The sequence below is a fragment of the Balearica regulorum genome, chromosome 1, assembly GCF_011004875.1.
Source record: "Balearica regulorum gibbericeps isolate bBalReg1 chromosome 1, bBalReg1.pri, whole genome shotgun sequence".
Taxonomy (NCBI): Eukaryota; Metazoa; Chordata; class Aves; order Gruiformes; family Gruidae; genus Balearica; species Balearica regulorum.
The window spans coordinates 642873-668265 of NC_046184.1; the positions used below are offsets into that span (position 1 = coordinate 642873).

At 72.8% G+C, this 25393-nt stretch overlaps 6 protein-coding genes across 11 annotated transcripts; 5 read left to right on the top strand and 1 right to left on the bottom strand.

The window, feature by feature from the left end:
* The first annotated feature begins 876 nt into the window (after positions 1-876).
* LOC142600025 (rheacalcin-1-like) lies at positions 877-2478 on the top strand. Its single transcript, XM_075742829.1, has 5 exons — positions 877-943; positions 1296-1390; positions 1485-1631; positions 2001-2106; positions 2377-2478. The coding sequence occupies exons 1-5, from the start codon at positions 877-879 to the stop codon at positions 2442-2444; spliced, it is 483 nt and encodes a 160-aa protein (XP_075598944.1). The 3' UTR covers positions 2445-2478.
* Positions 2479-3448: 970 nt separating this feature from the next.
* LOC142600016 (uncharacterized) lies at positions 3449-10135 on the bottom strand. Its single transcript, XM_075742819.1, has 9 exons — positions 9963-10135; positions 8678-9355; positions 7180-7487; positions 5962-6099; positions 5534-5608; positions 4560-4690; positions 4153-4290; positions 3887-4001; positions 3449-3660 (listed from the first exon to the last, which is right to left on the bottom strand). The coding sequence occupies exons 1-9, from the start codon at positions 10133-10135 to the stop codon at positions 3593-3595; spliced, it is 1824 nt and encodes a 607-aa protein (XP_075598934.1). The 3' UTR covers positions 3449-3592.
* A 2336-nt stretch (positions 10136-12471) lies between these two features.
* On the top strand, positions 12472-14222 carry LOC142600452 (struthiocalcin-2-like). Its single transcript, XM_075745061.1, has 5 exons — positions 12472-12538; positions 12638-12732; positions 13141-13305; positions 13425-13530; positions 14155-14222. The coding sequence occupies exons 1-5, from the start codon at positions 12472-12474 to the stop codon at positions 14220-14222; spliced, it is 501 nt and encodes a 166-aa protein (XP_075601176.1).
* Positions 14223-15762: 1540 nt separating this feature from the next.
* On the top strand, positions 15763-17622 carry CIMAP1B (ciliary microtubule associated protein 1B). 5 transcript variants are annotated; one of them, XM_075744778.1, is made up of 6 exons: positions 15763-15945; positions 16029-16232; positions 16319-16420; positions 17034-17155; positions 17278-17367; positions 17474-17622. In XM_075744778.1, exons 1-6 carry the CDS (start codon positions 15837-15839, stop codon positions 17552-17554), a joined length of 708 nt encoding a protein of 235 aa, XP_075600893.1. In that variant the 5' UTR covers positions 15763-15836; the 3' UTR covers positions 17555-17622. The 5 variants fall into 5 exon arrangements, with proteins under 5 accessions (XP_075600893.1, XP_075601054.1, XP_075600975.1 ...); XM_075744860.1 differs by having other exon boundaries at positions 15764-15945; positions 17477-17622; XM_075744600.1 differs by having other exon boundaries at positions 15766-15945; positions 17227-17367.
* Positions 17623-19820: 2198 nt separating this feature from the next.
* Positions 19821-23673, top strand: TYMP (thymidine phosphorylase). 2 transcript variants are annotated; one of them, XM_075742831.1, is made up of 9 exons: positions 19821-19972; positions 20424-20626; positions 20717-20815; positions 21302-21431; positions 21533-21651; positions 21786-21948; positions 22368-22598; positions 22916-23056; positions 23446-23673. In XM_075742831.1, exons 1-9 carry the CDS (start codon positions 19846-19848, stop codon positions 23631-23633), a joined length of 1401 nt encoding a protein of 466 aa, XP_075598946.1. In that variant the 5' UTR covers positions 19821-19845; the 3' UTR covers positions 23634-23673. The 2 variants fall into 2 exon arrangements, with proteins under 2 accessions (XP_075598946.1, XP_075598945.1); XM_075742830.1 differs by having other exon boundaries at positions 20424-20815.
* Positions 23674-23955: 282 nt separating this feature from the next.
* Positions 23956-25376, top strand: SCO2 (synthesis of cytochrome C oxidase 2). Its single transcript, XM_075745177.1, has 2 exons — positions 23956-24035; positions 24623-25376. The coding sequence occupies exon 2, from the start codon at positions 24630-24632 to the stop codon at positions 25374-25376; it is 747 nt and encodes a 248-aa protein (XP_075601292.1). The 5' UTR covers positions 23956-24035; positions 24623-24629.
* The last annotated feature ends 17 nt before the right edge of the window (positions 25377-25393 follow it).

Consider the following 25393-nt stretch of genomic DNA (forward strand, 5'->3'; position numbering starts at 1 on the left):
GTGGTGTGTGCTCACACCAGTGCGGTGGGTGCTCACACCAGTGCGGTGGGTGCTCACCCTGGCGCGGTGGGTGCCGCAGGCGGCTGCAGCCGGGGCTGGGTGCTGCCTGGTGCAGAGCACACAGCGCGGCGAGGCGCAGCCCAGGGCCGGGCCCCACGGCTGGGGTGAACACCAGAAGCTGCCCGAGACGCACCGACACGGCAGGGCTCTGCCGGGACAGTCCCCGTGACACCCAGGGACCATCATGAGTGGGGCCGGTGCAGGTCGTGCTGCGGGACTGACGCTGCACCCCAGCACAGCCCAGCTCCCCCACGCCGGGTTGGTCGGCATTGCCGTCCCGCGGGGTGCTCTGCCCCGACACCCAGGGTGCAGGCAGGGAGGGCAGCACCCCGGGGTGCCCGGGGGCTCGGGGTGGTGGGGCTGGCACCATGGGCCCTGCCTGGGCACGGGGGCTCAGGGCTCCCGGCGTGGTTGGGAGCATCGCCCATGGCTGGTGCCCCCCCCGCCCCCAGCACATGAGGAGCCGCCAGCGGGGCCAGACCATGGGGTGGCCGCATCTCCCCTTTGATCTGGCTGCCAGCGGGGCCGGGCAGCTCCCCGGAGCCGGTGCCACCCACCCCATCTCCCACGCTGCCCGACGCCCTGCACCCCGGCCGCAGCGCCTATAAAGGCATCGGGGCGGCCGCGTCCTGCTCCAGCCAGGCTCATCTCCACGTCGCTCCCGCAGGTGCTGGGGTGGGCACCGGGTGGTGGGTGCTGGGGCAGGCAGTGGGGTGGTGGGTGCTGGGGCGGTGGGTGCCGGGGCAGGCAGCGGGTGCCTGGGCCAGCCCCACGACGCTCAGTCCAGCCACCCGTCTGTGGCAGGGAAGGGAGAGGATGGGACCAGCCGCTTTCCTGGGGCTCTGCCTGCTCGTCTGCCTGGCCCTGCACCCCTCGCTGCAAGGTGAGCCCCCGCCTGCACCCTGCCCTCCCCCCGTCCCTGCCCTGGCCCCTCGCCCCCTTACCCACCCCCAGGCACCCCCCTGCCCTGCCCGCCCTGCCCGCCCTGCCCTCTGCAGCTGCCTGCACGGCCCGGGGACGGGCAGTGCTCCCCCCGCCCCGTGCAGTGACGGGCACCGGGGGCTCCCCAAAACGCGGGGGCTCCGCAGCAGCCCCCCTAGACGGAGGCCGGGGGTGCCCCGAGCCCCCCCAGGGGCTGCTGCCCGCCGGGTCCTGGCTGCGGCCGGGCGCTGCTGGGGGGGGGGGGGGTGTCACGGTGAAGCCCCTCACCCCGCGGCCCCTGGGCCCCCCCGCAGCGGTGCAGGCGAACAAGTGCCCCCGGGGCTGGCTGGACTTCAGGGGACACTGCTACGGGTTCTTCGGGCAGGAGCTCAGCTGGAGGAAGGCAGAGGTAGGTGCTGGGGGGTGGGGGGGGGGCCCGGGCCCCCCCCCCCTGCGCGGGCAGCGCTGCCAGCCCCCCCCCCCGACCTGCCTGTCCCTGCCAGGCCTGGTGCAGGGCCACCCGCGGGGGGTGCCACCTGGCCTCGCTGCACACCCCCGAGGAGCACCGCGCCCTCGCAGCCTTCATCGCCCAGCGCCAGCGCCGGGGGGAGGACGAGGAGGAGAACGTCTGGATCGGCCTCTACCACCGGGTGAGTGCCCCGGGCCCGCGGTGCTGCCCGCGGTGCTGCCCGTGATGCTGCCCGTGATGCTGCCCGTGATGCTGCCCGTGATGCTGCCCGCCGTGCTGCCCGCGGTGCTGCCCGTGATGCTGCCCGCGATGCTGCCTGCAGCCGCCCCCCGCGCCCCCGGGGGACACACACACCCCCCGCCCCCCGTGCTCTGCCCCGCACCCTTCCCACGCGTGCCTGGGCCCGTCCCGAAGAGGTGCCCGCGCCCCTGCCCGCACCCACGCGTGTTCCCGCACTGCCTGTGTCCGTCTGTCCGTCCTCTCCCCGTCTGCACCCCCCCCGGTCGCTGCCTAACGCCTGCCTTGCCTCCTGCCCGTCCCGGGGCGGCAGAGCCAGGCCTGGATGTGGGTGGACGGGTCCAAGAAGCGCTACTCGGCCTGGGAGGGGGACGACTCCCCCCGGGGCAAACGCTGCGCCGCGCTGGAGGACTCCTCGGGTGAGGGGGGGGCCGCGCAGGGGGGGGGACGGGGAGGGGAGGGGAGGGCGGGGGGGAGGGGGGAGAGGGGAGGGGGGGAGAGGGGAGGGGAGGGCGGGGGGGAGGGGGGAGAGGGGAGGGGGGAGAGGGGGGGGAGGGAGGGGAGGGGAGGGCGGGGGAGGGGCAGGGTCGGGGGGGAGAGGGGAGGGGGGGAAGAGAGACGAGGGGCGGGCAGGGCCGGGGGGGTCGGGTCGGGTCGCCCCCCCAGCGCTCGCTCCTCTCCTCCTGCAGGTTTCCTCTCCTGGGAGGACGATTCCTGCAGCGAGAGGAAACCCTTCATCTGCAAATACGCTGCCTAGGGGGGCCCAGCGAGGCAGCCGCCCCCCCCTCCCCGGACCGCACCCTGCACCCCACCCCCCGCGTCCGCTTGTGGCACCCCCCAGCCCCGCACCCCCCTGCCCCGTGGCACCGCGTGTCACAGCCCGGACCCCCAAACCCGCACCCCATCGCCCCCAGACCCCAGCAGCTCCCGCACCGCCCCCCCTCCCCGACCACGGCAATAAAGCCCCCCCACAGCACCCGGGGGTCCCCGCGTCTTCCTCCGCCGCGTCCGTGGCCCCGGTGCCGCCCACCCTGCCCGGGCACGACCGGCCCCCACGGGGGACGGGGACCCGGCAGCACCGTGTGTCCCCCGAGCTCCCCACGGGCCTGGCCGGGTGAACGGGGCAAGGCTGGGGGGGGGGGCACAGCCGAGCGCAGGGACCCCCCCCCGTCCCTTCGCCCCCCGCAGCCCCGGGACCCGCTGCCATCCCGGGGCCCCCTGCCCCCCGCTCTGGGGCTGCCCCGGGGGGGGGTCAGCGGCGTGGGCAGCGGGGGGGCACCACGGGGTGTCCAAGGGGGCGGTCCCGTGGGTGTCTTCCCGGGGGTGTGTGCCCGGGGGTCCACGCAAACCCCACGGCTCGGCCCCCGCTGCTGCAGGGCAGGGGGTGTCCCCCAGGACAGGAGGTGTCCCCAGGGCAGGGGGTGTCCCAGGGCAGGGGGTGTCCCCAGGGCAGGGGGTGTCCCAGGACAGGAGGTGTCCCCAGGGCAGGGGGTGTCCCCAGGGCAGGGGGTGTCCCAGGACATGGGGTGTCCCCAGGACAGGAGGTGTCCCCAGGACAGGACGTGTCCCAGGACAGGAGGTGTCCCCAGGGCAGGGGGTGTCCCCAGGACAGGGGGTGTCCCCAGGGCAGGGGGTGTCCCCAGCTGTGGGGCTGGGCAGCAGCCACGCAGGGCACGAGTGGTTGCGGTGTGGCGCTGCCCGTGCCCACGCGTGCCGGGGAAGGAGGACAGGCACAGGTGGGTGCTGGGTGCTCAAGCCGTGGTTTATTGCCCGCCGGGTGTGCGGGGGAGCCGGCGGGGCCGGGGGGGCCCCAGCGAGGCGGCGGGCAGGGAGGGGCACGGGGGGCAGCAGGGAGGGGGTGCAGGGGCACCCTGAGACCCCAGAGCCGGGGGGTCCAGACACCCCTCAGAGCTGGTGCTGGCACAGGAAGGGGAACTTGTTGTCACAGGGGTAGTCGTGCCAGAACTCGAAACCTAGGCGGGGGGGGGGGGGCCGTGAGTCACCCCGAGCCCTGTCACCCCCCCCAGCACACCCCTTTTACCTCCATCACCTCCCCATCACCCCCACCTCCATCACCCCCTTTTACCTCCACCCCCCCCTTCTATCACCCCCTTTACCACCAGACACCCCAACTCTCCGGCAGCAGCCGGGGGTCCCAGCCACGCCGGGGCCCCCCCGCGCCCCCGGGACCTGGCTCACCCGAGAACCTGTCCAGCACCACGCAGTCCTCCTTGTCCCACAGGTTGTTGGGCTGCCCCGGGGCCCAGAGCTTGTAGTCGAAGACGGAGTTATCCGACCACTTCCACTGCCGGCTCTGTGGGGTGGGGGACAGTGGGTGCCTGGGGTGGGGGTCAGTGGGTGCCCAGAGTGGGGGGGCAGTGGGTGCCCAGAGTGGGGGGTCAGTGTGTGCCGGGGCAGGGGGCCGGGGCACCCCCCGGGCAGAGGCGCAGCCCCCCGACACTCACGTGCTCCTCGTCCCGCAGCCCGATCCAGGTGTTGGTCCCGTCCCTCTGGCTGGAGATGTAGCTGGCGAGGACCCTGCTGGCCCCCCGGCTGTGGATGGAGGCCAGCCGCCCCCGGGGGCCGTACCGCGTGCACTCGGCCTGGGGGGCACGGGCGGGCTCAGCACCCAGCGCCTGCAGCCACCCGGCACTGGGTGCTGGGCACCCCCCACAGAAAGCCCAGGGGCAGGGGGGGGGTGCAGCAGGGCCCCCCCCCCAGCCATGTCTGGGGTGCGCAGAGCAGAATCCTGCCCGGGCTGCAGCACCCCCGGCGCTGGGGTCCCGCTCCTGCCCGGGGCCATGGCCCCCCCCCCCAACCCGCTGTCCCTCCCCGGGGACCCCCCAGCGTGCCCGGCGGTGCCAGCACCCACCTCGGCCTCGGCCCAGGTCCTCCTCTCGATGAAGTACCCGTAGCAGTACCCCCGGTAGTAGAGCCATCTCTGGGGGCAGCTCACTGCCCGCGGCCTCCACCGCGCGGGGTCGGCGGTGCTGGCGGTGGCACCTTCCAAACACACGGGCAGAGCCGCCGCTGTCCCACGGGAGGGGGGCACCCACCACGACCCCACGCCGCGGCCGGGAGGGAGCCAGGCTGCCTGCTGCAGGTGGGCTGCGACATCCCCCCCCCCCCAGACCCTGCCTGGCAGCACCCCCACCCAGGGGCACCCCCACCCAGGGGCACCCCCACCCGGCAACACCCCCACTCAGGGGCACCCCCACCCAGCAGCACCCCCACCCGGCAACACCCCCACCCAGCAGCACCCCCACCCAGGGGCACCCCCACCCAGCAGCACCCCCACCCGGCAACACCCCCAGGCTCTGCCCTGCACCCAGCACTTGGGGTGCCCGGGGCAGGGTGCAGGGAGGGGTCCCACAGACAAGGCTGGGCATGGGGGGGCTGCCACAGGATGGGGAGCGGGGAGCAGGGATGAGGGATCAGGGATTGGGGATCAGGGACTGGGAATCGGGGACTGGGGATTGGGGATCAGGGATTGGGGATGAGGGGAATTGGGGATGAGGGATTGGGGACTGGGAATCAGGAATGAGGGATTAGGGATGAGGGATGAGGGATTGGGGATGAGGGGAATTGGGGATTGGGGATCAGGGATCAGGAATGAGGGACTGGGGATCAGGAATCACAGATCAGGGATTGGGGATGAGGCATCGGGGAGCAGGGATTGGGGAGCAGGGATCTGGGATCCAGGATCAGGGATTGGGGAGCAGGGAGCAGGAACTGGGGACAGGGATGGGGGATCAGGGATTGGGGTGTGCTGGACCGGGCGCTGCTGCCTTGGAGGGGGACTGGCGCCCGCTGCCATGAGTGCCCAAGCCCCGGGCAGGGAATCACCTCCCAGGACGGCCAGGAGGAGCAGGACGCCGAGCAGGCACGGGGGGAGCTGGGGCCCTGCACTCATCTCTTCTGCTGCGGAGAGAGCGGGGAAGGGCCGTGATGGGGGTGGGGGGGGCAGCACAGGGAGAAGCACCCGGAGCTGGGGGTGCCGGGGCTGCTCGAGGGGGGGCCCTGCCCGGCTCCATGGCACCGTGCACCCCCTGGGATGGAGGGCGGGGGATGTCCAGCTCCATCCAGGACAGGGGGCAGGGGATGCTCAGCTCCATCCAGGATGGGGGCAAGAGGTGTCCAGCTCCATCCCATCACAGGACGGGGGGCAGGGGATGCCCAGCTCCATCCCATCCCAGGATGGGGGGCAGGGGATGCCCAGCTCAGCTCAGCACCCCGAGGAGCAGAGCCAGGGTGCAGCAGGACCCAGCACCTACCAGGGTGAAGGAGATGCAGGCAGGGGAAGGGACTCACCAAGGCGGCACGGGGCAGGCAGGCGGGAAGGTGGGGACGGCCTTTGGGGACCAGGCGGCGGTGGCTGCCCTGGGGACAGGTCACAGGCAGGTTACGGGTCCCTGCGAGGGGACTGATGGTCACGCAGGAGCCCAGAGGGCAAATGTCACTCCTGGGCTTTACAGCCACCAGCCGGGCGGCAGCAGCGGCCCTGGGAGGAAGCGAGGACGTGGCCAGGGGATGCGCTGGAGGTGACGCTGCCGCCTGCACCCGAAGGACGTAGGGACAGAAGGTTTTACGCTGAGGGTGCTGAGGCCCTGGCAGAGGGTGCCCAGAGAAGCTGTGGCTGCCCCTGGCTCCCTGGCAGTGTTTAAGGCCAGGTTGGATGGGGCTTTGGGCAACCTGGGCTAGTGGAGGGTGTCCCTGCCCATGGCAGGGGTGGCACTGGGTGGGCTGTGGGGTCCCTGCCCACCCAAACCACTCTGGGTCTGTGGTGCAGGGGACCAGGACGGGGACCGAGCGGGTGTGATGTGACCATGGCAGCCCTGTGGTCCCGGGCTTGCAGGGGCAGGGGTGCGGGGGGGGGGGGGGTGCAGGTGTCCCCATCCCATGTCAAGGGCTCTGCAGGGACGGGGGGCTTGGGGCACGGGGGCTGGGGTGCCGAGGGCGGCCGTGCTGCCTTCGTCCTGCTGCCCTTGCTGCCTCCTGGGTCTCCGCCACCCCGTGAGGGTGGTTCATCCTGGCTTGCCCTCACTGGAAAATGGGGAGCGATGGAGCCCTGCCCACCCCCACCCAGCCCCTCCTGCAACCAGACCCCCAGATGGGCGCTGGACCCCACAGCTGGCTGCTGGATGGGTGCTGGACCCCCCCCCCAGCTGGCTGCTGGACCACCTGGATGGGCGCTGGACCCCCTGACTGGGTGCTGGAGCCCCGGCTGGGCAATAGGACCCCCTGGCCAGGCACTGTGGCTGGGTGCCGGCATCCCTCGTTGGGTGCTGGGCCCCCCCAGCCAGGTGCCTGCAATGGGTGCAGACGCCCTGCGTGGGCGACGTGAGGATGGCGGGTGCGGGGGAGCCCATGGCGCAGGCCAGGCTGCTGGTCCCCACCTTTCCCTGTCGCGAGGCGCTTCCACGGGGTGCCGACCGTTGTTTGCCGACAGCGCCCAGGAACGCGCCGTGGGGTGCTGGCCGTAAGAGACTCACCGGACGGCTCCCGGCAGTGGGACTGGCCGGTGGGCGACACGTCTCCAGGCGGCCCGGTTCCCCCCAGGGTCCGTCCGTCTGCCGGGGCGAGGGCTGTGCCGGCAGGAGCTCCCCGGGCCGGACACACGCGGCTTTTATGGCTGCGGCGCGGGGAGGGTGCGGGGCAGGACAGCCTTCCTGGAAGAGCCGGGCCACTTCTGCTTTCCTGGAAGGTGGGCTCGCTATCGCACCTTCTCCGCTCTGCCCTGAACCGGGGGTCCCGCGCTCCCGCTGAGACCAGCTCGGCTTCCCGGCTGCTCCCACTCGGCCTACGGACACCCCTGGGGCACCAGCGTCCCTCCAGCAGTGACACCCCAGCACCCTGGGGTCTCCAGTGGTGACCCCACAGCACCCTGGGGTGTCCCGTGACCCCACAGCACCCTGGGGTCTCCAGCAGTGACCCCACGGCACCCAGGGGAGAGCGGTACCCACGCCAAGCCCAGGGCCGCTGTGGCCCCGCGCGGTCCCACCAGTGAACCCACAGAAGCGCTTGCAGGCGACGATCCCAGACGAGCTGTGACACCGCGAAGCACCACCCGACAGCTCCAACCGGAGCTCGCCCCACCGAACCGCGCCGCGCTGGGGGGCAGACACCCCGCGCTCAGCACGCGCAGGGTGACGGTCGCGTAGGACATTAAACCTCCAATTTCGGGATTGAAACGCGGAGGGAGCAAGACGTGCCAGGGTCCAGGCAGCTGCCCGGCGCCGCGTGGCTCTCGCAGGCGCCGTGCTCCACGCGGCATCGCTGGGGGCTTGGCCGAGAGAGCGCCACGGCTTGGCAGACCCCCCCGAACGTCACCGGGCGCCGTGGGACCGAGCAGGAGGGGCTGGGACCCGCACAGCCGGGCACCTCGCTGCGCCGGTCCCGGTTATCGTTAGCGCTCGGCCAACCCTTAGGCTGTAAGCGTGCGGTTTGGGCCGGTGAAATGACGGTAACTTTGATGATTCGTGTTACGTATTTCCCCGTGCCGGAGCTCCAGACTGTCAAATCTATCAGCGCTTTTAATTGGGGATTCGTTACCAGGGGCCAGCGAGGTGCCCGCGTCGGCGTCGGTGTGGGGTGCTGCTCGGGGCTCACGGGTGAGCTGGGAGCGTGACGGCAGCGGGGAGCGAGCGTCGCTGCGCTCATCACCCAGCCGTCAGATCGACAGGAAATAACAATTATGGGAGGGAAGGGCAATCAGAGGAGTTGTCCCCCAAAAGCCCTTCCCCGCTCCGGTGCTCCCGGCTGCCCATGACTTTGTCCAGCCGATGTGCCGGACACGCGGCCGGGACGGGCAAGGTGGGAGCGAGGAGCCGGGGGAGCCCCTGGGCTGCGGCTGCTGCTGGGGGAGGAGCCGGGAGGAGAGCACCCCGAGACCCGCCGGAGAATCCCCCCGGATGCGGGATACTGGGGGTGGGCGCTGCTGGGAGACGAGGGGGGCTGAGCACCCCCTTGGCCAGGCCACCCTTCCAGCACCGAGCCACGGGGCAGCCCCAGCCCCCACCACGTCGGAGCCTGGGCGTGATGTGCAGGAGCACACGGATCGTCTGTAGGAGCACACGTATGTTCTGTAGGAGCACACGGATGTTCTGTAGGAGCACACGGATGTTCTGTAGGACCACACGTATGTTGTGCAGGAGCACACATATGTTATGTAGGAACACACGGATGCTGTGCAGGAGCACACGGATGTTCTGTAGGAGCACACGGATGCTGTGCAGGAGCACATGTATGTTCTGTAGGGGCACACGGATGCTGTGCAGGAGCACACGGATGCTCTGTAGGAGGACACGGATGTTGTGCAGGAGCACACGGATGCTGTGCAGGAGCACACGGATGTTCTGTAGGAGCACACGGATGCTGTGCAGGAGCACATGTATGTTCTGTAGGGGCACACGGATGCTGTGCAGGAGCACACGGATGCTCTGTAGGAGGACACGGATGTTGTGCAGGAGCACACGGATGCTGTGCAGGAGCACACGGATGCTCTGTAGGAGGACACGGATGTTGTGCAGGAGCACACGGATGCTGTGCAGGAGCACACGGATGCTCTGTAGGAGGACACGGATGTTGTGCAGGAGCACACGGATGTTCTGTAGGAGCACACGGATGCTGTGCAGGAGCACACGGATGTTCTGTAGGAGCACACGGATGCTGTGCAGGACCCCACGTGTGTTGTGGAGGGGCCCGTCTGACATGCAGCACACCTGCCCGTGCCTTGGCCGGCTGCACCCTGTGCCCGTCGTGTTCCGGGTGCCGGGGGGGGCACTCTGTGGTTCTGACACCCCCTTTGCCATCACGGACATCTTGTCCCGTGTCCAGCGCCCTGCCCACCCAGGTACAGGCAGCAGCATGGCCGGGGGGGGGGGCAAGGCCCGTCACCAGACCGAAATCAGGCTCGTCCCCCCGCCCCAGCTCCCGGCGTGTTTATCGCTTCCATCATCTCCCCTTGCGACCGGCCGCGCTCGCCCTGCTCCCGCTTTCGCAAGGCCGGGGCTCAGGCCGGTTTCTGGCCGTTGGCGGCTCTTGACACAACCGAGACCCAAAGGCGGCTGCTGTCCCCCCCCGCATCCTCCTCTGCCCTCCTCACCCCTGCCTCTCCCCCATCGCCGCTGTGGGTGACCCCGTTCCCACCCGCCCGTCCCCCGCCACCTCCGCGTCCCCCCGCCTCTCCGGCGCGTCCCCGTGCGCGCGGTCACAGCCTCCCCGCCGGCTGACGCGGTGCCCGGGAAGGGTCACCGGCTGCTGGCACGGCCGTTACCGACTTCTGCTTTCCTGGAAGGGCCGTTCGTTATCGCTGGTTCTGCCGCCCTTATCAAGGATGCCGCAGGCTCCCAGATAAACGGAGATCCTGCCCTGACAGTATGTTTCCATGACGGCTGCGTCGGCCTCGTGCCGCTCCAGCAGTGCCAAAAGCTGGGTGCTGAGCCCCATGGCTGGGTGCTGAGCCTCATGGCTGGGTGCTGAGCCCTACACCTGGGTGCTGAGCTCCATGGTTGGGTGCTGAGCCCTGCACCTGGGTGCTGAGCCTCATGGCTGGGTGCTGAGCCCCGCAGCCGGGTGCTGAGCCCCGCAGCCAGGTGCTGAGTCCTGCAGCTGGGTGCCAAACCCCACGGCTGAGTGATGAACACCGTAGCTGGGTGCTGAGCCCCATAGCTGGGTGCCAAGCCCCACAGCCGGATGCGACCCCCCGCCCCGACTGGCTGCTGACCCCCACGGGCAGGCGCTGGACCCCCCCAGCCCGGCTGTGCCGGCGCTTTCCCTGCCATGCCCGCCGGCTTGGCGCGGCACCCGCGGCCGGTTTGGTGCCAGGCGGAGGCGTTTGATCGGCGGGCGAGAACGGCTGCGGGGCCCTTGGCACCGGCCGGCGCTTCGGGGGAGCCGGGGGAGCCCCCAGCACCATCGCCGGGGCGAGGGGCCGGGGCTGCAGCTGGGCCGAGGGGGACCCCCCGTCACTGCCCCTCCATTGCGGGGTGACCCCCGCCCTCCGTCCCGGGGGGCGCACGGTGCCATGGAGCCCACCGAGCCCTGCTCCCAGCCGGGCAGGGCCCCCGCCCCGAGCAGCCCCGGCACCCCCAGCTCCGGGTGCTTCTCCCTGTGCCTCCCTCCCGCACCGGGGATCGGCACCGTGCCGGCACCCTTCCTTGGGCGCGCTGGAGGCCGGGGTGCTGCCGCCGGCGGCGGGTGCCAGCGCGGGGCGAGGGGGACACGTGGCAGCGGGTCCGCGTGGCGTCAGGGCCGCGTGAGCGGGCGCTGGGGGACACGCTGCTCCTGCCGCTCGCGAGCGAAAGCGGGACGCGGGGCCGGGGAAGCTCTTTTCATCTCGGCCGGACCCCCCCCCGGCTCTGGGCACGGTTACCCCTTTGCGGGGCGAGGACGAAAGCAAATCGGGGCCTCCCCGCCACGGCCGCCCCATCAAAGGGAGCAGCGGGGGCCACGCGCCGCTGAGCCGCCCACGTGCGTCGATGGGGCCCGGCTGTTTGCTTTGGGCAGGGACGACATTTCGGGTGGCTCCTGGCGCGCCTCGCCACCCACCCCTCCCCTCCTGCCCGGGGATAAAACCCCCCGGGGCTGCGCCCAGCTCCCCGCGGGGACCCGGCCAGCGCCCGCTGCCGTGCCGAGCTCCCGAGGGGACGCAGGTGAGTCCCTGCAGCCGCACCACGGGCAGGGGGGGCTGCGCTCCCCCGTTGGGGTGCCCTGGCCGTGGGGCGTCCCCTGCCCCAGCTACAGCCCCAGCAGCTCAGGAGCCCCTGCACCCTGCACCCCTGCACCCTGCACCCTGCACCCCTGAACCTCTGCACCCTGCACCCCTGCACCCCTGCACCCTGCACCCCTGCACCCCTGTATCCTGCACCCTGTATCCTGCACCCCTGCACCCTGCACCCCTGCACCTCTGCACCCCTGCACCCCTGTATCCTGCACCCCTGTATCCAGCACCCTGCACCCCTGCCCACTGCATCCCTGCACCCTGCACCCCACACCTCTACACCCTGCACCCCTGTATCCTGCACCCCTGCACACTGCACCCCTGCACCCCTGTACCCTGCACCTCACATCCTGCACCCCTGCACCTAACACTCTGCATACTGCACCCCTGCATCCCCACAAGCCTGCATCCTGCACCCCACACCTCTGCACCCACACACCCTGCGCCCCAACATCCCTGCACCCCAGCATCCCGCACCCAGCATCTCTGCACCCTGCACCCCACAACCCTCCACTCCTGCATCGCTGCACCCCACACCTTGCACCCCTCATCACTGCACCCCTCATCACTGCACCCCGCATCCTTGCAACCCAAGTCCCCGATCCCTCACACCCTGCACCCCGAATCCATTCACCCTGCACCCTTGCACCCCCTGAACCCCCACACACCCTGCACCCCAAATCCATGCACCCTGCACCCCCCTCCCCTCCCTCCTGATCCCATCTCACTGCTGCTCCCCCACACACTGCTGGAGCACCCTGACCACCCCCCCCCCCAGCTGCACCCTATGGACTCCCCTGCACCCAGTGCTGCAACCACACCACCACCAGTTTGGGGGGGTCCCCATGCACCCCTGTTGAGCACCCCCTGCCCGGCCATCCTGCTGCCGGGCTGAGCCGGGCGCTGCGCCAGGGGCATAGCCCCCGGCGCAGCGCCCGGCTCAGCCCGGCAGCAGGACGGCCGGACTTGGGCACCCATAGGTGGGGGGGGGGACAGGACACGACTCAGCAGGGTGCTGAGCACCCCCCCATCCTGCCGCCATCCCTCCCCAGGGAAGGGACAGATGGGACCGACAAGGACGCTGAGGCTCGGGCTGCTGGGCTGCCTGCTGCTCGTGCCCTGCCTGCACGGTGAGTGCCGGGATGTGTGTGTGGGGGTGCCCCCCGCCCGTGTCCCCCCCCCCCATCATCCCCCCCATCCCGCTGCCTGACCCCCTGCCTTCCCCGCAGGGCAGGAGCCGGCTGCCTGCGCCTGGGGCTGGGTGCCCTTCGAGGAAGGGTGCTACGGCTTCTTCCCCCGGGAGCTGAGCTGGAGAAGGGCGGAGGTGAGGGGATGATCAGGGGGCTGGGGGAGGACGTGGGTTTGGGGGTGACCCCCACCACGGGGCACCGCATCCACCGCCGGTGCCCCACGGTGCTCGGCAAGGAGCTGGGCTCTGCCGGTCCCCGACGGGACCCAGCATCGGGGTGCTGGTGGCACCTGGGATGGGGCGCTCCTCTCCGAGGAGGTCCTGGCCCCGTGCGCGACCGGCGGCCGCCGCGGTGGCACCACGGCCGCCCTGTGCCGAGGGAGCATCCGGCTGTGCCGGGCACCGCGTGTGCCCACAGCACCGGTCCCGCCATCCTCGTCCTGGGGCCTGGGACCAGGGGATTGGGGACTGGGGCCAGGAACTGGGGTCGAGGACCAGGGGTTGGGGTCGGGGTCCGGTGTCACCCTGCCGTCCCCACCGCAGGCCTTTTGCCAGCGCTTCGGCGCGGGCACCCACCTGGCCTCGGTGCACAGCGTGGAGGAGCACCGGGCCATCGCCATGCTGCTCTCCTCCTCCCGCTCCGGCGAGGACAGCGAGGAGGAGGACGCGGATGACGGCATCTGGATCGGCCTCCACCGTCCCCTGGGGGTGAGCGCGGTGCCGGGGTGGAGCCGGGACCCTCCCAGGACCCCCCAATCTGCTCCCGGCAGCCCCGAGCGGGGCCGGGGGGCACCAGATGGGGCTCACGGGGTCTCTCCCCCCTTTAGAGCCGCCGCTGGCAGTGGTCGGACAGCTCGGAGGTGGACTACGGCTCCTGGCACCGGCAGCCCAGCTCCAGGAGGAGAGCCTGCGCCGCGCTGCAGGACGCTGCCGGTGAGCACGGCCTCGCCACTGGCACTGGGGACCCGTCCATCGGGTGTCCCCGGCCACCGGCACCCCCGGCCACCGGCACCCCTCACCACCAGCACCCCTCACCACCAGCACCCCTCACCACCGGCACCACTCACCACCAGCACCCCCAGGCACCGGCACCCTCGGGCACCGGCACCCCTCACCACCAGCACCCCCGGCCACCAGCACCCCTTACCACCGGCACCCCCGGGCACCGGCACCCTCGGGCACCCGCGGCACGGGCTGAGCCCCCTCAGCTCCTGCCAGCTCGCGGCTGGGGCAGCCCTGGGTGGTGGGCGGCACCTGGGTGTGCACGCACACACGGACATGGACACGCACGCGTACACACGTGCAGGCACAGACGCATGCACCCCACGCACACGTATGGACACACGCTGTGCACACATGTACACACACCTGCACCATGCGCACACACACGCACACGTACACACCATGTGCACACACAGACATCCCTTGCACACACTCTGCGCGTGCACGCACCCCCTCCCGTGCAGCGTGCGCGCCCCAAGCTGCGCTGCTGGCCGCAGGGGGGCTGTGCCGGGGGGCGGGGGGTCCCGGGGGGCTGACGGCCTCTTTCCTTCCCAGATTTCATGACGTGGTTCAGCGACGCCTGCGCCGACAGAAAACCCTTCGTCTGCAAGTCCAGCGCCTAGAGCCACGGGCAGCCCCCCGGCGCCTGCCCCCTGCCCCTGCCTGCATCCCCTGCCTGCATCCCTGCCTGCATCCCTGCCTGCATCCCCTGCCTGCATCCCTGCCTGCATCCCTGCCTGCCATGGTGCAGCACAGCCACCAGCCCAAATAAAGGTCCCTGAGCCCAGCCTGGTCTGCGCATCCTTCATCCCACACCTCGCTGCCCCCGTCGGGATCCCACGCTGCCCCGCAGCGCCGTGGGGCTGGGGAGAGTGGGACTCGGGGTGCTGGGGTCACCCGGCCACCAGAGCCACCACGGGGTGCGGGAACAGGGACAGGGACCGGGATGGGGAACGGCACGGGGACGGTCTGGGCAGCCCAGGATGGGGAAAGCTTCTGCCGGAGGAACAGCCGGGGCTGGTGGAGCGAGTCCTGCAGCACACCCCACGGGACCCCCATAGCCCCACGGGACCCCCATAGCCCCCACGGGACCCCCACAGCCCCCATGGGACCCCCACAGGGCCCCCACGGCCCCTGGGAGACCCCCATCACCCCAGTGGGGCTCTTGCAGTCCCAGAGGGACCCCACGGCCCATGTGGGACCCCTGTGATCCCCAAGGGTCCCCCACGGCCTTGGGACGGCCTGTGACCCATGTGGGACCCCCAGAGACGCAAGAGGATCCCCACGGTCCCAGTGGGAACCCATGTGGGATCCCCTCAGCTCTTGTGGACCTCCCAGGGTCCCCTATGGCCCCCCAGGACCCCCCAGGACCCCTATGGCCCCAGGTGGGACCCCCATTGCCCCCAGCAAACCCCTCCAACCCCGCAGACGCCCTATGGCCCCGTGGGACCCCCGTGTCCTGGACCAGTCTCTCCTAGAGATGGCTCCTGCAGTGGGGCAGCCCCCCACCCACGGCTGCCCGCGTCCCCCCTGTGTCCTGCCTGTGCTGTCCCCAGCCCCGTCCCCCCGTCCCCCCATCCCCATCCCCCCGTCCCCCCGCCCCCCCAGGCTGCCCAGCGCCGTTTGTTGTGCAGGTGCCATAGTAACTGGGGCAGGGAGAGCCCGGCCGGAGCTCAGCACCGCTCGGGGTGAGGGGCCACAGCCCCCCGGGACCCCCAACCTGGGGGCTGCATCCCTGGGGGGCTGGGGGGGTAGTCATGGGGGGCTGGGGGTGCATCCATGGGGGGCTGTGGCTGTATCTATGGGGGGCTGGGGGCTGTATCTATGGGGTGCTGGGGGCTGTATCTATGGGGGGCTGGGGGCTGTATCTATGGGGGGCTGGGGCTGTATCTATGGGGTGTTGGGGCTGTATCTATGGGGGGCTGGGGGCTGTATCTATGGGGTGTTGGGGCTGTATCTATGGGGGGCTGGGGCTGCACCCCAGGGCGGCGGGGGTTTCTTCCCTGGGGCTGTCAGGGCTGTTGTGCCCCAGGGTGCTGAGCAGGGGGTGCTGGGGTGTGGGGGAGTGCGGAGCTCCAGAGCCCCCCGGCCATCACACCGGTTCCGCCAGCTGCTCCCCCACGGTCGGCCGCCGCGCCCAGGCTGCGGACCCCCATCTCCCTCCGACGGGCCAGGGCTGGCACCGGGGCAGGGGGGTCGGTGCTGAGGGGCCGCACTCGCTGCCGGCAGAGCCCGCCATGTCGGCCGACGCCTGGGTGGGCAGCTGGAGGCCCCACCGCCCGCGGGGCCCCATCGCGGCTCTCTACAGCAGCCCCGGGCCCAAGTACGGGCTCCCCACCAACGTCGGTGAGTTGGGGCTGGGGGGCTGGGGGGGTTCTTGGGCCGGGGGGCCAGGGGTCCCACAGCCCACCGAGCCCCCTGCCCGGCAGGCTACCGTCTGCACGACCCCTCCCGCGGCCGCGCCCCTGCCTACAGCTTTGGGGTGCGCACGGGGGGGCGGCAGGACGAGCGCTCCCCGGGGCCGGCGTACCTGCTGCCCCCTGGGACCACCGCTAAGGGCCAGGACGGGACCCCCGCTTTCTCCATCTACGGCCGCCCCCGCGACCTGCCGCCCATCCACACTCCTGGGCCAGGTGAGGGGGGGCCGGGGGGGCCGGGGGGGGTAGCAGGGCCGGGGACCCCCAGCCGTGCCCATGGCCCCGTCCCCCGCTCCCCCCAGGCTGCTACTCCCCGGAGCGGGCCGGCAGGTTGGCCTTCCCCTCCACACCCGCCTGCTCCCTCCGCTCCCGCACCCGGCAGGGCACCAGCCACCAGACACCAGGTAGGGCGGATGGGGGGGCTGGGCCACATCGTCCCTGGGCTGGGACCCCCCATCATCCCCGGGCTGAGCCCCCCCATCATCCCTGGGTGGGACCCCCCATCATCCCTGGGCTGAGCCCCCCATTATCCCTGGGTGGGACCCCCCATCATCCCCGGGCTGAGCCCCCCCATCATCCCTGGGTGGGACCCCCCATTATCCCTGGGCTGAGCCCCCCATCATCCCTGGGCTGGGACCCCCATCATCCCTGGGCTGAGCCCCCCATTATCCCCGGGCTGGGATCCCCCATTATCCCTGGGCTGAGCCCCCCCATCATCCCTGGGCTGGGACCCCCCCTCATCCTTGGGCTGAGCCCCCCATTATCCCTGGGCTGAACCCCCCCATCATCCCTGGGCTGAGCCCCCCCATTATCCCTGGGCTGAACCCCCCCATCATCCCCGGGCTGAGCCCCCCCATCCTCCCTGGGCTGAACCCCCCCATCATCCCCGGGCTGGGACCCCCCATTATCCCTGGGCTGGACCCTCCCTCCCCACCTCCCCAAGAGGAACAACCCCCCCAGCCCCCCCCTCGCCCCAGGCCCCCCCCCGTCAGGCCCCCGCTGCGCCCCACTCCCCAGGCCCCGCTGCCTACCAGCTGCCCCCCATGCTGGGGCCGCGCGTGGTGAGCAAGAGCTCGGCCCCCAACTACTCCATACCGGGACGCAGCCACGTCGGCGCCTTCTACGAGGACCTGTGCAAGGTGGGGGGTCGGGGGGCCGGGGGCTGGGGTGGGGGTGCTGGGGGGCCGGTCACCGTAACCTCTGCCCGCAGACGCCGGGGCCCTGCAGCTACCGCGTGGTGAACACCGATGTCTACAAGCAGCGGGCGCCGCAGTACAGCATGCTGGCGCGTAACACCCTCCCCGGGGACACCACCACCAAGCCCGGACCTGGCGCCTACAGCCCCGAGCAGGTGAGGGGGCACCGGGGGTCCCGCTGGCGCGGGCAGGGCAGGGAGGGGATGGCGGCAGCGGGGCCCAGGACCCCCGGCCCTCACCGCCGCCGTCTCTCCCACCCAGCAGGGCCGGCAGCGGGGGCTGACGTTCGGCATCCGGCACTCGGACTACCTGGCTCCCCTCATCGTGGACGTGCCCGAGTAGGGGGGTGCGGGGCTGCCGCGGGGCCGCGGGCGATGGACAGAACTGATATGAAAAGATTGATGCCTTCAGCCAGAGTCGCCCTCCTTGTGTCCCACCGCGTCCCATCCCGCTCCGCCCTGGGCCGGTCAGCACCACGCAGGGAACCGCGGCCATGCTGGGGGGGGTCGGGGAGCACCGGCCTCCCGGGAGCTGCCCTTGCCCCAGCCCGTGCCCTCCTCTCCTGGAGGAGAGCCCAGCGAGGCCGTGGCTGGGGAAGCAGGGCTGAGCTCTGGCCCCACGGCCCCACAGCCCCACGGCCCCAGTTGTGCACGCTGGGGATGGAGGATGTGCTGCCCACATGGGTACCGGCCCTCTGCCTGCCCCAGCCCCAGCCCCACCGCCTGCCCAGTGCATCAGCTGACACCTTCTGGCTGGGGACACTATCCTGTCCCATCCCATCCCATCCCATCCCATCCCATCCCATCCCCATCCCCATCCCATCCCCATCCCCATCCCCATCCCATCCCATCCCCATCCCATCCCCATCCCATCCCATCCCATCCCATCCCCATCCCATCCCCATCCCATCCCCATCCCCATCCCATCCCCATCCCACCCCCATCCCCATCCCCATCCCCATCCCATCCCATCCCCATCCCATCCCCATCCCCATCCCCATCCCATCCCATCCCCATCCCATCCCCATCCCATCCCCATCCCATCCCATCCCCATCCCCATCCCCATCCCATCCCACCCCCATCCCCATCCCATCCCATCCCCATCCCATCCCCATCCCCATCCCCATCCCCATCCCATCTCCATCCCATCCCATCCCCATCCCATCCCACAGCCGGGGTTGCCACAGCCCCATCCCACGGAGCCACCCATCCCGCTGGCCGAGGGGCTCCCGCCCGGCCCTGCTCTGGGAGCAGCCGTGGGGGGTCCCTCGCACGGAGCCCAGGGGCAGGGCTGGGGCAAAAGGGGCACAGGGGACCCGCAGCCTTCTCTGCCCTCGGGGCCACCAAGTCCCCTGAGCCCCCCCAGCTCAGGACCCCTCCTCCCTCATCCCTCCTTTTGCTGCTGCTGTCCTCACAAAACCCCATCCCGTCCCTGTCCCGTCCCTGTCCTGTCCCTATCCCACCCTCATCCCATCCCTGTCCCACCCCTGTCCCACCCTCATCCCACCCTCATCCCATCCCTGTCCCACCCCTGTCCTGTCTCTGTCCTGTCCCTATCCCACCCTCATCCCATCCCTGTCCCACCCCTGTCCCACCCCTGTCCCACCCTCATCCCATCCCTGTCCCACCCCTGTCCCACCCCCTCCCACCCTCATCCCACCCCTGTCCCACCCTCATCCCATCCCTGTCCCACCCCTGTCCCACCCCCTCCCACCCTTATCCCACCCCGTCCCACCCTCATCCCATCCCCGCCTGCCCAGTTGTGACCCCTGAACAGCGGGGGGTCTGCCATGGGTGCTCCCCGTCCCGCTTCCCGTCCCGCTCCCCACCCCGGTCCCGGTCGCAGCCGGGCAAAGGGCAGAGGACGGCAGCGAGTCTCGGCCGGGGCAGGGCTGGTGCCACGGGCTCCCCGTGCTGCGGGGTGCTGGCGCTCTGCCCGCCGTGCCACAGCCCCACGGCGGTGCCAGGACTGCCACTCGTGTCTCCTGTGGTGCCCCCCCCCGCCGCTGTGCCCGTCCCGTTGCCGCCCGGGCCTGGCTCTGGCCACGGGTCCCCACGCCGGGCATGCCCACGGCACCCTCGTGGCACCAGATCCCTCGGCAGGTGCCCACCCCGGCCCCCCGTCCTGTCCCCACCCCGGGGCCGTGTCAGCCCGGGGGGGGAGGGGGGCACACGAGGTCACCCGGACCCCACGCGGGACCTCGGGGCGTGGGGCGGCGCTGGGGGCACCGGCCAGGAAGGGGACACGTCAGCAAAGTGTCGTGGGACGCGCCCCATGCTGAGGGTGCCGTGTGTGCCATGGGTGCCGTGGGTGCCATGGGTGCCATGGGTGCCGTGGGCGCTGCGGGTGGGGATGCTGAGAGCTGTGCAGGTCGGAGCAGGGGTGGCCGTGCAGAGCCCTCGGGGCTGTCCCGGGGTGACCGGGGGTGCCAGGGACACCCAGCCCTGCCACCCACCCGCTCCGGCCTCTCCGTACCCGGCCTGACCCTCGCTCGCTGCCCCGGGGACAGAGTCCAGCGCCGGAGACGCCGCCTCGCCGCGGGCACGGGGCCAGGCTGGGCAGGAGGGGTGCCGGCTCTGCGGGACCGGGGTGCAGCCGCGGGGGCTCGGGGTGCAGCTGCGGGGGCTCGGGGATGGCCGCCCAGGCCTCCCTCCCGGCTCTCATCCGCAAGAAGCGGGATGGCGAGCGGCTGGAGGAGGAGGAGATCCGGAGCTTCGTGCGCGGCGTGACGGAGGGCACCGCGCAGCAGGGACAGATCGGTGGGCGCACGGAGCGGCGGGGGAGCGAGCCCAGGGACGCACCGAGGGGACAGGGATGGGGACACGGGGGGGGCAGGAGGGGGCTTGCGGCAGCGGGATGGGGGGGACGCGGCCAGGGGCACGGCGGGGTCGTGGCACGGGGACGCGGGGGGCACACGGCGGGGCACGGCCAGGCCCGGGGGGACATCGCCGGGGACCCGGCACGGGGACAGGGCAAAGGCCGGCGTGGCGGGACGCACCGGGGGACGTGGCCGGGGCAGGGCGGGGGTGGGACGGCAAGGCTGCGGTGGGGGGTCACGGCCGGGGGATGCAGCTGGGGACCGACCGGGGGGACGAGAGAGGGACCCTCGGGCGGGACGGGGACGGCAGAGCCGGAGGCTGCCTGGCGCTGGGGCGGGGGTCCCCGGGCGGGGAGAGGGGGATCGCCCCCGCCCACCCCGCGCCCCCCCAGGCGCCATGCTGATGGCCATCCGGCTGCGGGGCATGGACGCGGCCGAGACGCTGGCGCTGACGCGGGCCATGGCGGCCTCGGGGCGGGCGCTGGCCTGGCCCCCCGCCTGGCGGGGGCTGCTGGTGGACAAGCACTCCACGGGCGGCGTGGGCGACAAGGTCAGCCTGGCCCTGGCCCCCGCCCTGGCCGCCTGCGGCTGCAAGGTGAGCGGGGCAGGGGGGATCGGGCAGGGCCGGCGGGCCTGGGCGGGGGTCCCCACGGCCCCCCCGCACCCACCCGCCCCGTGCCCGCAGGTGCCCATGATCAGCGGCCGGGGCCTGGCCCACACCGGGGGCACGCTGGACAAGCTGGAGGCCATCCCCGGCTTCCGCGTCACCCAGAGCCCCGAGCAGGTGAGGGACGGGGACGGGGCCCCCCCACAGCGTCACCGGGAGGCTGGGGGGCCGGGGGCTCCGATGGGACACGGGACGTGGGTGGGATGTGGGAGGCGGATGGGATACGGATGGGATATGGGAGGGATACAGATGGGATACAGGATGCGGGTGGGACACGGGATGGGGGTGGGATATGGGATGCGGGTGGGATACGGGATGCGGGTGGGACACAGGATGCGGGTGGGATATGGGATGCGGGTGGGATACGGGATGCGGGTGGGATACGGGACGCAGGTGGAATACGGGATGCGGGTGGGATACGGGATGCGGGTGGGACACAGGATGCGGGTGGGATACTGGACGGGGGTGGGATACGGGATGCGGGTGGGATACGGGATGCGGGTGGGATATGGGATGCAGGTGGGATATGGGATGCGGGTGGGATATGGGATGCGGGTGGGATATGGGATGCGGGTGGGAGGCAGCGCACCGGTGGCCCCGCAGATGCAGAGCATCCTGGAGCGGGTGGGCTGCTGCATCGTGGGGCAGAGCGAGGAGCTGGCGCCGGCTGACCGGGTGCTGTACGGCCTGCGGGACGTCACCGCCACCGTCGACAGCCTGCCCCTCATCACAGGTAGAGGGGCGGGGGGGGGCACCCCAGCTCGGCGCACGGCCGGGGAGGGGGCCGCGGGGAGGGCGAGGGCGGCGGCCCCAGCGAGGTTCCCCCGGCCGCAGCCTCCATCCTGAGCAAGAAGGCGGCGGAGCAGCTCTGGGCGCTGGTGCTGGACGTCAAGTTCGGGAGCGCGGCCCTGTACCCCACGCAGGAGAGCGCGCGGGAGCTGGCCCAGAGCCTGGTGAGCCCCCGGCCCCCGCCACCCCCTCTGCCCCGGGACAGCGGGGCTGGGGCCGCCTCCCGCCCTGCCTGCCCTGCCCTGCCTGCCCTGCCTGCCCTGCCTGCCCTGCCCGCGCTGCCCGTGTCCCCGCACAGGTGGCCGTGGGCGAGCGGCTGGGCATCCGCACGGCGGCCGTGCTGAGCCGCATGGACGAGCCGCTGGGCCGCTGCGTGGGCAACTCGCTGGAGGTGCTGGAGGCCCTGGAGTGCCTGGGGGGGGGCGGCCCCCCCGACCTGCGGGAGCTGGTCACCACCCTGGGTCAGCCACGGGCTCGGGGACGGGGGGGGGGCACGGCCCGGGGTCCACGCACACGCGTGCACACACGCACACGCGTACACACACGAGTCCCTTGCCCAGCCCTGCACCCCTCCCCAGCCCTGGGGTCCCCCTTGCCCCCGGCCCTGCACCCCTCCATGGGCTCAGGATCTGTCCCTGTCCCCCCCCACCCTGTCCCTGTGCCCCTGCCCCGTGTCCCCCCCGCACTGGGGGTCCTGTCCTGCCCCCCCATCCCTTCCCCCACCCGGCACTCCCTGCCCTTGTCCCGTCCCCCCCCGACCCCCCAGCCCCCCACCCACCCCACGGGCCGTTCCCCAGAGCCGGTGCTTCACCCCCCCCCCCCGCGTCGGCCCGGGCAGGGGTGGGGGTCCCACCCGTGGGTGCCGGCCCGTGTCCCGCAGGCGGGGTGCTGCTGTGGCAGTGCAGCCTGGCCGGGGCGGCCGAGCAGGGCCGGGAGAGGCTGGGGCGGGCGCTGGACGACGGCTCGGCCCTGCGCACCTTCGAGGCCATGCTGGGGGCGCAGGGGGTGCCCCCCGACACCGCCCACCGTCTCTGCGCCGGGACCCCCGCCCAGCGCCGCCAGGTCCTGGGGCAGGCGAGGGTCTGTGAGGAGCTGCCCGCGCCGAGCGGAGGTGAGCGGGACGGGGCAGCCCTGCCCTCCCCACCCCCCCGCCCCGTACCCCCGGGACACCGAGGGTCCCCCCGAGCCCCGGGGTCCCTGCGCCCTCGTCCCGTGCCCCCTGCCCTTCCCCGGGGCTGCCCTGGCCCCCCCCGGCCCCATCGCCCTCCGGGATGCTCAGGGCTCCCCTGGCTCATTCCCCCACCCGGGGTCCCTGCCTGCACCCCCTGCCTGCACCCCCTGCTTGCGCCCCCCACCTCCCCCTGCCCCGCTCGCACTCCCTGGCGCCAACCCCCGGGGTCCCTGCCCGTGCCCCCCGTGCCCCCCCAGGCTGGGTGCAGCAGGTGGAGGCGCTGCCGCTGGCCCGCGTCCTGCACGAGCTGGGGGCCGGCCGGGCGCGGGCCGGGGACCCCGTGAACCCCCGCGTGGGCGCCGAGCTGCTGGTGGCCGCGGGGCAGCACCTGCGGGAAGGTGACGGGTGGGGGGTGACGGGGGGGGTGGCAGGGCCCCTGGGGGGGGGTGACCGGAGGGGGGCAGATAGCGGGGGCCTGTGGGGGGTGACCAGGGCTGGGGGGGGCTGGCGGGGGCCCAGGGTGCCCTGGGGGGTGGGGACTGACCGGGGGGGGGGCTGGCAGAGCCTACGGGGGGTGACCAGGGCTGGGGGGGGCTGGTGGGGCCCCTGGGGGGGCTGACCGGGGGGCATGTGACGGGGGGGGCAGGTGGCGGGGGCTGACCGGGGCAGGGGGGGCTGGCGAGACCCTTGGGGGGGGGGAAGGGGGGGGTCCCCGGGGGGCTGACGGGGGGGGCTGTGTACTGGCGGGCTCCCCGCGATCCCCTGCCCACGGCCGCCCTGCCCGCAGGCGATCCCTGGCTGCGGGTGCACCACGACGGGGGCCTGGGGGCGGGGGGGCGCCGGGCCCTGCAGACCGCCCTGCGCCTGGCCACCGGCCCCCCCCGCGCCCCCCCGCCCCGCCTGGCCGAGGCCATCCTGCCCCCCGGGGCCGCCGCACCGGCGGGCTTCACCCCCGGCCGCGGGGACGGGCAGTAAAGCTGCAGCCTGCCCGTTCCTGCCCGCTCCTGCCCGTCCCTGCCCGTTCCCGTTCCATCCCTGCCCATCCCTGCCCATCCCTGCCCGTCCCTGCCCGTCCCTGCCCGTCCCTGCCCGTCCCTGCCCGTCCCTGCCCATTCCCGTTCCGTCCCTGCCCGTCCCTGCCCGTCCCTGCCCGCTCCTGCCCGGGGTCACGGCCGGGTCAGGGTCCTGCCGGGCACGGCGGCGCCCCCTGGCGGAGGCACACGGGAACGCGCAGGCGCAAAGCCGTCCCCGCCGGGGAGCGCTGGGTGCGCATGCGCCCTCCCCGTCCCGCCCCCCGGCACTTCCGCTTCCGGGTGTACCGGCGCGGCGCGCATCGGGCGGCGCGGGCGGAACGGGGCTCGGGGTCAGAGGGCAAAGGTCAGCGCGGGGCAGAGGGCACCGGCGGGGCTTGCGCGTGGGGGGGGGCGGGGGTCAAAGGGCAGGGGGCGGGGCTGGGGTCAGCAGGAGGGGTGAAAGGGCACTGGGTGGGGCAGGGCTGGGGTCACATTGGGGTCAAAGGGCAGCAGGACAGACATGGGGAGGGGTCAAAGGGCGTGTGGGGGCCAAAGGGCACGTGTGGGGCGTGGCTGGGGGGGTCAGAGGGCACCGGGGGCTGAGGTGAGGAGTCGGGGGGTCAGAGAGTGTGGGGGGGTCAGAGGGCGTCAGGGGGTCAGAGGGCGTCGGGGGGTCAGAGGGCGTCAGGGGGTCACAGGGCGTCGGGGGGTCAGAGGGCATCGGGGGTCAGAGGGCGTCGGGGGGTCAGAGGGCGTGGGGGGGGTCAGAGGGTGTGGGGGGGGTCAGAGGGCATCAGGGAGGGTCAGAGACTGTTGGGGGGGTCAGAGGGCGTTGGGGGGTCAGAGGGTGTGGGGGGGTCAGAGGGCATTCGGGGTCAGAGGGCATTCGGGGGGTCAGAGGGCGTCGGGGGGGTCAGCGCCGCCCCGCCCCCAGCAGCCCCCTCCCCACAGCCCCGCCATGTTCCGGGCGCTGCTGCCCGCCCTCCGCCTGCTGTCCCCCCGCCGCCCGCCCGCCGCCCCCCCGCGCCGAGGCCTGCGGGGCCGGGACCCCTCGAGGGACGGGGGGCTGCCGCTGGGCCGGCGCCTGGCGGCGGTGGCGGCGGCGGGCGCGGCGGCGGGGGCGGGCTGGCTGTACCTGCGGCAGGAGAAGGAGCGTCGGCGTCGGGCGCGTCGGCGGGAGGAGCTGCGGGCGCTGGCGCTGGGCCGGGGCGACTTCGCGCTGCTGGACCAGGAGGGGCGGCCGCGGCGCAAGGCCGATTTCCTGGGGCGGTGGGTGCTGCTCTACTTCGGCTTCACCCACTGCCCCGACGTCTGCCCCGAGGAGCTGGAGAAGCTGTGCCGGGCCGTGGCGCTGCTGGAGCGGGAGCCGGGCCTGCCGCCCGTCCAGCCCCTCTTCATCACCGTCGACCCCGAGCGCGACGACGTGGCGGCCGTGGGGCGCTACGTCCGCGACTTCCACCCCCGGCTGCTGGGGCTGACCGGCAGCCCCGAGGAGGTGCGGGCGGCCGGCAGGGCCTACCGCGTCTACGCCAGCGCCGGCCCCAAGGACGAGGACGGCGACTACGTGGTGGATCACACCGTCCTCATCTACCTGCTGGGCCCCGACGGGCTCTTCCTCGACTACTACGGGCGCAGCAAGACGGACGCCCAGATCGCCCAGAGCGTCCGCCGGCACATGGAGACCTACGAGCCCGTGCTCGACTGAGGGCAATAAACACGCCT